Here is a 12,569-nt window from a genome sequence, read left to right as displayed (position 1 = left end):
ACCCTCAATGGTCCTCAGTATGCCGCAAGTACAAGAACACACACACACACACACAGCAGTGATGTCACAGCCTGCAGCATCCAATTAAAAACAGATTAGTGTGTAAGAGTCTTATGGCTCATTTCCATGATACAGTTCGAACTCGACTCGACTCAGTTTAGTGTCAGTCACATTGTTTTCCATGACTTCATAGCTCCTCCTCAAAGTGGGCGGAGTCATCATATCACGGCTGCGTGAAACTGTGGTAGTGACGTTGACATTTGGTGACTTGTAAAGCAGTTGTTTTGGGTGTAACTGAATCATTAGAACCAGTGGATTAAAAGGATTTGTTCACAGAATTGTTCAGTACTTCCTGCGATGACCGTCTGACAGAAGTGAACTGAAATATCGCTGAACGTGGTTGTGATCGGGCTCATGATCGCCGGCTTTCAGCTGTGCTGTCGCTAAATACGCTCCTGTTAAATATTGACGTTTAGACATTCGCTTTGCTTTATTCAGGACTTTTAAGTGTGTGTGTCAGTGATTTAGAGTTTTCGGGCAGAAAATAATAAAATGAAATGTTCAAAAAAAAAACAATGTACTGATTTGTGGTAAACATCTGCATCAGCCACTGTGATACCTGTTGACATCTAGGTGTCGCTGTGTTGTCTCAGTGTCATATATGCAGCTGTGTTGTGTTGTTGTTCTCTGGTATGTGACCGAGAGACGAGTCCAAACACAAGCTGCTAATTAACTAACGACAGGTAGAGACGGTTAACAGCCAGTTATGTCTGGTTAACGTCAGAGGAGGCGCTGTGATCAAACAGTCCTGTGTTCAGATTTCATCCAGATTGAGTGAGGTGGTCATTGTTGAGTTTGACGTTCACAGCTTCAGGGTAAATTTCATCAGCAGGTAATAAAGTGGAAAACAACAGTGATGGAACAAGAACGGACACGTTCATGTGAGCCTTTGATCTGTAACTGCATCAGGTCTTTACCTCAGTAATCAGCAAAATAACAACAAATGTTACAGTGTGTGTGTGTGTGTGTGTGTGTGTGTGTGTGTGTGTGTGTGTGTGTGTGTGTGTGTGTGTGTGTGTGTGTGTGTGTGTGTGTGTGTGTGTGTGTGTGTGTGTGTGTGTGTGTGTGTGTGTGTGTGTGTGTGTGTGTGTGTGTGTGTGTGTCTGCGTGTGTGTGTGTGTGTGAGAGAGTCTCATGATGAATCACAGCTGTTTCTGAGTGAAGATGTCACTGATAAACCGCAGCTCCACTGATGAATGAATGAGTGAGAATGGTGCTGACTGACTGATCTGGAAATATGACGCATGTTTGAGGGGAACAATCCCCTCGTGTGTGTGTGTGTGTGTGTGTGTGTGTGTGTGTGTCTGACACTTCCTCATTCCTCTCCTCTCTCCTGCAGAGTTTCCTCCTGCAGAAACATGAGCTCTGCACGACACACACACACACAGCAGCTGATTCCACTTATCCTGTACATTATAGATTTAAAGCTGCAGTACATAACGTCGAAACATAATCACCCGTCGGATGAGTTCACGCAGAGGTGATCAAGTCTCGCTCTGTTTCTCACCGGAACAGTGTTTAGAGCTTGTGTCGCCCGTTGACATTCCCCCGCTGCGCACAGGAAGTGATGCGTTTCACAGCGGAGTTAGTAAAAGTGAGACGAGTGTAAACAGGTCAGAGTTTGACTGAAGAGAGAATCTTCAATCTCCGCCCGTCCCCTGCTCTGCTGCTGTCGACACACAAAGGTTTTGTCTGTCTGGAGTTACGTACTGCAGCTTTAAGTTTGTCAATATGCACATAGTTAATATAATTTGTAGTGCTGAGCACGTTAATGTCTCGATGTTAATGCATGGCGCGTTTCCATGGCGACTGACAAAAGACACGTGTGACGTCATGTTTACGTGACTCCCGATTGTTAAAATTAGTCTCTAAAGTAACGCTAAACTTTAAAAACACATATGCAGTACACAGGTACTCTGGTTAACTTTTCCTTAATAATAAACAGACCTCTCCAGTTCGACTGTTGGCGCACTAACGGCCTAAAGGAGCTAACGCAGCTAACAAAGCTCACTGGTAAACAGTGGACTCCGGTGCAGGGGCACAAAAAACTGCGTCACTTAGAGACTCATTTTAACAACTGGGAGTCACGTAAACATGATGTCAAACGCATCTTTTTCCGGTCAGTCGTCATGGAAACGCATCATGTGCCCAGCACTAGTCATTTTAACACAAACTATTAATCCATCTCACCATTTCTCTCACTGTCAGAAGAAAATTGTTGCACCTACAAACAAATTTCACAACATTTTAGTTACAATTTACGCGTATATATGTTTGAAATAATAGTGCAATAAAGTAAGTTTTGTTTCATTTACAAAACGATGATGATGTAAGCTGGTCTGCTTTTATATTGTGATTTTGGTCATGAGTTTGTTTTGTGACGCTGGTTTAAACCAAGCTGCTCTGGATTCAAATATCAGGTTCAATAATCCATTATTTAATGAAGGGCTGCGACAAAGGATTAGATTGGTTCAGAAAATGTTTGTCAAATGTGAAAATGATGATGTTTCTCAAACGTCTTGTTTTTGTCCACAAACAAACAGAATGATTTTGAATGATTTCTGTGAGTTTGAAGTCTGTCCATGGACAGTTATGAGATTAAAGGACAGACACACAGAGACGTCACAGCCTTGATGACTGACATATCACAGCTTGGTAACATTCTTAAGTGTCGAGGATGAAGGTGCAATGCCGACAGCACTCAAGTGCTCAAGGCTCCAGACTGAGAACAGAAGGTCAGTGGAAACTGTTTTCTGTCGTCCTGGTCCTGGTCCTGGTCCTGGTCCTGGTCCTGGTCCTGGTCTCAGTCTGTGATTCATTGTCCTGCTGAAAATGACAAAGACAGACGATGTCTCCACACTGAGACACATTTCATCCACTCATTTTTTAACCACAGTGTGACGTTCACACAAAATGTGCCGATATTATCACGTTATCGAACGTCATGGTGATGATGATTAGTATCACGATATTTTGGCCACGATACGATATTCTCACGATATTGCAAAAAATATTTCCCCCACGCCTACATTTATGACAATTTCTAACAAAACAACACATACGCACACGTGTTGACCTTTAGGTGGAGGTCAAGTGGTCGGAGAGTAGAAACATGACTGGGCTGCCGTTTGTGGCGCTGACATCTTCACTCACAGACAGCACAGCCATGTGGACAGCAGAGGTACTGCTGACAGCGAACAAACGACATCACGACGTGTTCCTACACTCTCCAATTTTACCCGTTCACCACTTCACCACTTCCTCGGCTGATGCCTGAGCTTTTCTCTCCAACCTGAGGAGACTGAAGTGATGACTTTTTTCCATCGTCTCACTCTCTCTCTGTGTCTCTGTTCTCTCTCTGCTCTACTTTCCTCAGTGGAAACAGTCGTCTCACTAAATCCTCACATTATGACGAAGCAAATCCTCAAAACCAAAACTTGAGCTTGTTTCAAAGTCCAAGGTTTCCTGAGAGAGAGAGAGAGAGAGAGAGAGGGAGAGAGAGAGAGAGAGAGAGGGAGTTTTCTTTCATAAACACTGACCTTGTCAGGACCAGTGAGTCCTCATGGAGACCAAGATCTGGTCCTAATGAGGCAGAACTTAGTCTGTTTAAATGAATGGAAGTGTGTGTGTGTGTGTGTGTGTGTGTGTGTGTGTGTGTGTGTGTGTGTGTGTGTGTGTGTGCGTGTGCATGTCTATTACTAAGGCATTTGTTTTCAAAGGCTGTAATTGTGATATTTTGAATTAACGAGTTGAATGGAGACTCTTATGAGACCAGCGAACACACACACACACACACACACACACGAGAATGACCAATCGTGTGTTTAAGGGACAATTTAGGGCCAAAAAAAGACAAAAGAAATAGGTTTAGTGGAATTTGTTCTTTCACATATTAACATATTATCTTCAATCTTCATTGTGTTTCATCCTGTTTTTGTTTTTTAATTATTATTGTGAAATCGCAATGATAAACAGTTAGTAACACCGTGTCTCACTGTCCCCACACTGCCACCCTCAGGCAGGAGGACCACTCACTCTTGGTCAGTTTAAAAAGCAGCCTCAGGGAGGAGCAAGGGCGGGTCCTGGAGTGTCTGTGGAGACACCTGGACCATGACCTGTGACCATCAGTGTGCAGCTGTTGTCATGGTCACCCGGAGGTCAGGCGGTCAGGCGGTCGTGCTGTCGCTGGGATCAAACAGGGACAGAGTTGTAATTAGTGGAGACCACGCCCCTCCCCACCCTTCACACTTCAACCAGATGTTCCTTCCTCATGATACAATTATTCTTCTTCTTCTTCCGGTCATTGTACACTAAGAGGGTGCAATGCTGCCCTCTCCAGTTCAAAGTCTCCAGTCACATCCCTAAGTCTCCAGTTTGCCGTCGTTCTCATTCATTTCCCAGATTTATCGCTCCATACGATTATTGGTACAGCTCTGTAACCTTGGCAACAGCCCTGTGACATTCTCCCCCTAGTGGGGGTGTAAAATGAGTTTCTCTGAGCAGCATGTTAACAATTTATCAAACCTGTTTTCTTTGTTTAGTCCAAACAGTGGAAATGTGACACTGTGTGTGTGTGTGTGTGTGTGTGTGTGTGTGTGTGTGTGTGTGTGTGTGTGTGTGTGTGTGTGTGTGTGTGTGTGTGTGTGTGTGTGTGTGTGTGTGTGTGTGTGTGTGTGTGTGTGTGTGTGTGTGTGTGTGTGTGTGTCTCTTATGCTGTGGGAACCTGAATCTGTTTACACAGTTACATGAATTAATTATTATTCAATTACTACATTTCTTTTTTTTTTTTTCAAATGATTCAAACCAGTTCAAGTGAATTTTCAGCTTCTTAATAGTGAATATTTTCTGCTTTCTTTGCTCCATAAACATGTTAGTTTGAGAACATCTTGTTAATTTTTGGGACCCAAAAAAAATCTCCTGCGACCCCTGCGTGGGCCCCACCCCAGTGTTTGAGAATCAGTGTTTTCTTATATTCGAGTATCCATATTTACAGATTGATCAGGTGTATGACGTGGGCGTGGCTGACCTCAGTGTGTGGGTGGAGCCACGTCATGACTGACATCAAAGAAAAAGGCAAAATTCAAACTTTCCTTAAAAGCAAAAGGGAAAAAAATGAGCCAATATTGGTCAAAATTGTCTCTTTTCTGTTTATTGTTGAAGGTAATTACAGGCGTGTGGGTTAGGCAGCAGCATATTTGACCATGAGACTATCATTTACTGAGCACCGCCCAGGGAAGCTGCACCACCAACACCGACCAGGATGTGGGTGTGGAAAAAGTGTTTGTGCTCACACATCACTGGCAGAAAGTGAATATGTTTACGTCAACCTATAATCTGCACCTCGGTCCTGCCCTAAACAATCTGTGCTCTCCAGACGCACAAACCCTCTAAATCTGCTCCAGAGTAACACAGAGTTACTGTGTCATAAATTAATCCACCTACTCTGGATTAAAACTAGTCCAGTATTTACATAATTCATTAATCTGTCCATTAGTTTGGTTCATAAAATGTGTCAAAAAATATAGATCAGTGTTTGACCTGGAAACGATGATGATTCAGTTTGAATGATTTATTTGTTTTATGGAGCAAAAACCAGGAAATATTCACATTTAAGAAGCTGAAAAATCACACAAACCAAAAAGTTGGAGAATAAAATCTCAATTTGCTGACATGATTTTTCAGAGATGAAGTGAATGGATCATGTGTGACGTGGTGACCTCTGACCTTTGACTCAGTTTCCTGTTTACAGTTGTAAATGTTCATGGAGAGAAGTGAAGCAACTTCTGCTTCTGTCTTTTAAATGTCTTTGTGGTTTTGTTGTCGTTTCTTCACTCAACGATGAACCGTTAAAAACACATGAAAGAAAAGTCAAATATTAGGTACAAACATTAGCTTTTAATCCAATTTAATTCAAATCACATGAAATATATAATATAATCTGTGTCTCACCAACAAAAACACACCTACTAAATCCTCTTTTAAATAACCTTCTTGTAGAATGTTTATCTGAGGTTTTAGTTTTGTTTTATCGAGCAAAGAGAAAAGAAAATATTCACAGTTAAGAAGCAGTAGGGGGCGCTCTGTTGTTGCTGTCCAGTCAGTTTTTCTTGCAGACTTCTCAACTTCACTCATGAATCTATTGTTTGTTACTGGAAATAATTTGGGGCAGAAATAGAAAGACATTTTAAACACAAGTTAAACACAAGTTAAACATAAACAGACATTTAAAAAAACATTTGTCTCCGTTTTAAAGGAAAATCCAAGTGTGTGAGTGGTTTTAGAGCAAGTCGACTCTTCTGAGTCACACTGACATCGTTTGTTACACAACTTTACTTTGTTATTCTTCAGTGACAGAAACAAGAAAAACAGCTTTATCACAAAAACATGGAACCAATATCACCACCAGAATAAATGACGCAAACTATTTTGTTTATATTCATGCCAGAAACTGGTGTTCCTATCTGTACGGTGAAGATTTGTCCACTTAATCTCACACTTAGACCACTTTTGTCAATCACTCACTCTCCCACACCAAAGTCCATAGAGAAAATCAGTGATTTTAACATCACAGCACACAGGAGTTGTTGATCCACTGCTGCCTCCATCACTAAGTTCAAATGTCTTATTTTGTGAAATTCGGCATTCGACATCATTCATTCAGCAGATAATCTAATCACGGTTTGTGGAAGTAAACAAGACGTTTGAGGACGTCATCATTTCCACATTTGACAAACAACACATTTTATGAACCAAAAAAACTCATTGAGATACAAAAGTAACAGTTAGTAGCAGCTGTAAAAGTCACAGACTGAGGCTGAGTAAGCAGCTGGTTTGTGTTGACCTAATAACAGATTAACAGATTAGACGGGATTAACAGATGTTTACTGAAGAGTGAGTCCTGATCTTTGGTGGAGCATAGACTGTGATTTACAGAATATTATAGTGTAACCCTGGTTTTGAACTGTAAATATTAAGCTCACAATAGTCTATTTTATAGCCTTAATAGTCATCATCTTCTACAATGTATGTTGATGATTTATTACGTGAACCTCAACGTGTGAACAGAGTGAGAAACGCTGCACATGTGTCCAGTGTTTCTCACTCTGCAGACCTGCAAACACACACTCTGTGTGATGACTCAGCATTTCTGGCAAACACTGTATGTAAACGCTCCAAATGAACGCAGACTTCCTCTGGCGGTGATGTCAGTACAGTTGGCTTTGAGTCAGTGTCTGTGTAGACACTGACTCGATGGAGAGCAGAATGAAGCAATGTTTGACGTAGGACGCGACAATAATAGTTATAATAATCTGTGACAACTTTATTCATGCTTAGAATTTAAAGTAAAGTCATATAATTACAGTCTTGTTTTCTATTTTATCTGGGGTTTTTTTCAATTTCTGTAAAACACTCACTCTCCCACACCAAACCACTGCTGCCTCCATCACCGAGTTCAAATGTCTTATTTTAGTCAATCTGAAATCGTTCATTCACATTTACCTCAGTGACACAAAGTTACCACACGGGGCAGCAGTTAGACCAGCAGCTCCTGTGTCCCCGTGAGCTAAAATCACTGATTTTCTCTATGGACTTTGGTGTGGGAGAGTGAGGTGTTTACAAAACTTCACTTTCCTGTCTGTCTAACAGTGAGATAAAGACATGAACATGTGACGTAGATAACATAGAATTAAACTGGATTTTAGTCTTAAGTACACAAATTATTTACTACATGTAGTAACGATTAACAAAGATAGTTGGAGGAAATGAAATGGACAAAAAGTACAAGTTGATGGAAATATAAATAAAGTACAGATACATGAATTTTGTGTCAATATAATTTTTATTTTGTGTTATAGATTTAAAACCTCATCATATACCATTAAAATATCAACTACTATTATCAAGAACTTAAAGGTGATTGTCTGACATTTTTAATCAGCATCATTTGATAATGTGTGGTTTTAAATGTAAAGGTTTAAAGTGAAGCCTGTGAATCACCTTTGTCTTTAGTGTTTTGCTTGAAGTGAATGAGTGTGAAATTATCACATTAATGAGCGTGAGGCTGCAGCACTGACCTTCACAGACGTGAAGGTCATGTTCTAACGATGGTGAAAGCCACAGGAGGCGGACGCTAATCCTGACCAATCAGCAGTCAGCTGACAGTCACCTGTGTTCACCTGCTGTGACTGAGCCGCACCAAAGAGAGCACTGTCATCCTGTAAATAAAAGACAAACAGATCAAAGCCTTTAATTTTTAAAGGAATAGTTCACGTAAAAACACAAAGCAGTGACACAAGAAGTTTCTTAAGGGCTCGTAAAATAGAAAACTCTAACAAAGTCGACCATATTTACGTCGTCACTTGATCACGTCTTTGTCTCTGTGAGACAGAAGTCTGTAAACCACTCACTCTCCCACACCAAACCTCATAGAGAAAATCAGTGATTTTAACATCACAGGGACACAGGAGCTGCTGGTCTACTGCTGCCTCGTGTGGTCACTTTGTGTCACTGAGTTCAATCTGAACAAAGGATTTTACACGCTGAACTGTAAAAATAAGACATTTGAACTAAGTGACGGAGGCAACATCAACAACTCCTGTGTGCTGTGATGTTAAAATCACTGATTTTCTCTATGGACTTTGGTGTGGGAGAGTGAGTGATTTAAGATAACAAAACTTCTTTAAACACTTCCACTGTATCCAATCACAAGCTTGTGAGGTTCAGCTTGAAGTCTCTGTCTTTGATTGACAGGAAGTGTTTACTGTATATATATATATTCATACAGATTAAAGTGCTGTGTTTTCTGAAATGTTCCATATGAACGATTGTATGTTGCTGCTGGTGTCAGAGGTAACTGTTGACCTTTAACCTCTGAGGGCCCAGCTCCACTAAAGACAGAGGTACAGTGTGTTGTGATTGGCAGGCTGTCGTCTCTGTGCTACACAGGGACACAGCATGAAGCTGTGGAAAAGCAGAGAGCGACTCAGGCACTTCCTGCCATTCGTATTCAGCTCCAGGTATCGTTTTCCCGCAGCTCTTAAGCCTGTCCTGTCTCATTCCACGTAGAGCTTTTCCCCGGGGATCAGGCCTGTGGCTGCATTCCAGAGCCTTCCTCTCAAATTAGCCTCTCTGGAGGCTGCAGCCGCTCGGTGAAGGCAGCAGCGACACAAACGCTGCCTTTTTGACCACAGTTTAGATTCTGCCAGCAGCTCTGAAAACAGCTGTGCCTCTGTTCACACTTTTAGACTCCAGGAATCTGAAGAACAGTAGGTTTGTGAAGCTGCAACAGATCTGGACTCTGCTGGATTTCACTGACCTTCACTGACCTTCATGATTAATATGAGCAACAAACTTAAAAAAGACAAATTCCAGGAAGTGAGATTTTGTGAATTACTGACACATCAGTGACTGTAGTGATCTGCACGGGCCTAGAATCAGGGCCCTGGCAATAGGGGGAGGAGCCTGAGTCTAGCCCTACTCCACATTTTCTTAGGCCTGGGCCATTATATTGATTTTTTTGTTGCGACGATTTTAAAAATAAAAACATTGATTATTTTCTCCTCTTACTACGGCACACTTTCTTAATGTTCTTAATGTACTTTTTAAAACTCCCTGTGACTTTCATTTCACAGCAGAGAACATTCTCTCTCTCTTTGAACAGTTTGAACTAAAGACATCGGCTCATCTGATGCATCTGTTATTCCCTTAATTTCAGCGTTGTAGGTAAAACTGTGTAGAGAAATGATCCGGTCGGATATGGAGAAGCACACGACGCAGAAATCTGTCTGCACCAGACGAGGGGACACTACCACTTTTTTATTTATGTTAATTATTTTACTTATAATTTGTGACCAGCATAAAACGGATTTCATAGGACCCTAGATCCGTCAGAGTCTGTGCTACAGTCATGGAGGATGTATGTATGTGTGTGTAAAACGTCATGCATTTACACATAGTACATCCTATGAATAATTATTTTGTCTTTAGTAGTTTAAAAAGAAAAAAAATTCTTTTAAATCGAAAATCGATTTTTTATGAAATAAATCTGGGATTTTATTTTTAGGCCATATCGCCCAGCCTTACATTTTCTGAATTTTCAGGCCTGAACCACGAATCAAACCCCGACTTTAAATGGCAGAGAATTAATAAATGAATGAATCAATTAATCAATGAATGAATGAATGAACATGTGAAGTAGCGGTTTTGCTAACGAGTCGCTCTGTCTCCACAGATGCAGCAGCTCTTCTACGAAAACTACGAGCCCAACAAAAAAGGCTACATCCGCGATCTCCACAACAGCAAGATCCACCGGGCCATCACGCTCCACCCCAACAAGAACCCGCCCTACCAGTACCGCCTGCACAGCTACATGCTCAGCCGCAAGATCGCAGACCTGCGACACCGGACCATCGAGCTCCACCGGGAGATCGTCCAGATGGGTCACTACGGAGCGGCGGAGCCCAGCAGAGATGACCTGCAGCTGGGAATGCCGCCGTCGTTCATGCGCTTCCAGCCGCAGCAGAGGGAGGAGGTTCTGGAGTGGGAGTTCCTGACGGGGAAGTACCTGTACTCCGCTTTGGACGGTCAACCACCTCGCCGCGGGATGGACTCTTCCCAGAGGCAGGCTCTGGATGACATCATCATGCAAGTGATGGAGATGATCAACGCCAACGCCAAGACACGAGGCCGTGTCATCGATTTCAAAGAAATCCAGTACGGCTACCGGAGGGTCAACCCTCTATATGGTGCTGAGTATGTGCTGGACCTGCTGCTGCTCTACAAGAAGCACAAAGGAAAGACCATGACGGTTCCTGTGAGGAGACACGCCTACCTGCAGCAGACCTTCAGCCAGATCCAGTTCAGAGAGGAGGAGGAGATGGACGCCAGAGCTTTAGCCAGTCACATCAATAAAGAGTCCGACTCCCTCTCGTTTCTGTCCAACTCCCTCAAGATGCTGGTTCCCTTCAAACTGGCCACTTCAGGCCAGGACCAGCGGGAACCCAAGGAAAAGAAAGTCAACATCCTGGTTCCTCTGTCAGGCCGTTACGACATCTTTGTGCGTTTTATGGCCAACTTTGAACGGGTTTGTCTGATCCCCAACCAGAACGTCAAACTGCTGATCCTGCTCTTCAGCACAGACAACAACACGGAGCGGGTCAAGCAGGTGGAGCTGATGAGGGAGTATCACATGAAGTATCCTCGTGCCGAGATGGAGATCAAGCCCGTCACCGGCTCCTTCTCCAGGGCTTTGGCTCTGGAAGTGGGTTCCTTGCATTTCTCCAACGACTCGCTGCTCTTCTACTGTGACGTGGACCTGCTCTTCACCAACGACTTCCTCCAGAGATGTCGGGCCAACACCGGCCTCGGCGAGCAGTCCTACTTCCCCATCATCTTCAGTCAGTACGACCCCAAAGTGGTTTACGCCGGGAAGGTGGCCAGCAGCAACCACTACGTCTTCACCTCCAAGACGGGCCTGTGGAGGAACTACGGCTTTGGCATCGTATGCGTCTACAAAGGCGACCTGGTCACGGCCGGAGGCTTCGACACCTCCATACAGGGGTGGGGCCTAGAGGACGTGGACCTCTTTAACAAATTTGTCCAGTCTGGGATTAAGTTGTTCAGAAGTACAGACACAGGGATAGTTCACGTCCACCACCCGGTCATCTGTGACCCCAACCTGGAGGCCAAGCAGTATAAGATGTGTCTGGGCTCCAAAGCGTCGTCGTACGGGTCGGGTCAGCAGTTAGCCGAGCTGTGGCTGGACAAGAACGACCTGAACTTCAGGAGACCGGCCATGAACAACGGCTCAGTCAGGACAGCGTGAACCTGAAGCTTCTTCTGCGACCTAATTTATTTTTTACTGCAACTGAGACGACACATGGACACGTTTGGATTGTTTTTTGGGGTTTTTTTTAAGAAAAGAAACAGAAAACATTGCGATGAATTGTTGGCCTTGTGGGCGGAGTCTTTGCGATGTCCTGCTGTGAGACGTGTGTCCGTCTGTGAGAGTTTTACCTCAGTGAAGAACATGAAATATTCCATTTTGTCCGTGTGCGTCTGTGAACTTAGTAGCAGCCGCGCTCGCAACGTAACAACGGTTTACAAGAAACATTTCATTGATGAGACGCAGAACGACGGCGTCCACAGTCATTGATTGACCACGGTTATCGGTCAGTGACCAACTGCAGTGATCGGTCAGTGATCGGTCAGTGATCGGTCAGTGATCGGCCTTTGATTTCCGCTGGTTTCTCTCTCTTTTCCATTTGTTCCACTTGCTTCTGATGGTTAATTTCTCAACTTAACACTGTTACTGTTACTGGTTTTTGTATTTTATATTTTCTTTAATATTAATTTCTGTGAACCTGCTGGATTTGAGACCTAGAATTCATCTTTTACTGTCTAATTTATTGAATTTTCAGGCTCCAGTTTTCTGACTCTTCAATGTGTTTTTTCGTTTTTTTCTTCTTAAACTCATGATTCACCAAAGAGTTTTACACATTCTGCTTTAG

The 12,569-nt window shown here is 43.0% G+C and overlaps 1 protein-coding gene across 1 annotated transcript in view; it reads left to right on the top strand.

Moving 5' to 3' along the window:
- chsy1 (chondroitin sulfate synthase 1) overlaps positions 1-12,397 on the top strand; it is a gene marked incomplete at its 5' end in the record, with an annotated part of 54,846 nt that extends 42,449 nt beyond the window's left edge. The window contains one exon of the mRNA XM_083901135.1: positions 10,292-12,397. Within this exon, the coding sequence (XP_083757261.1) occupies positions 10,292-11,884 (1,593 nt within the window). The 3' untranslated portion in view covers positions 11,885-12,397. The remainder of the gene's footprint in view (positions 1-10,291) is intronic.
- Positions 12,398-12,569: the final 172 nt, after the last annotated feature.

Source organism: Microchirus variegatus, assembly GCF_963457635.1.
Source record: "Microchirus variegatus genome assembly, chromosome: 14".
NCBI lineage: Eukaryota > Metazoa > Chordata > Actinopteri > Pleuronectiformes > Soleidae > Microchirus > Microchirus variegatus.
The sequence above is the reverse complement of the archived record's forward strand: the minus strand, read 5'-3'. Positions and strand labels throughout refer to the sequence as shown.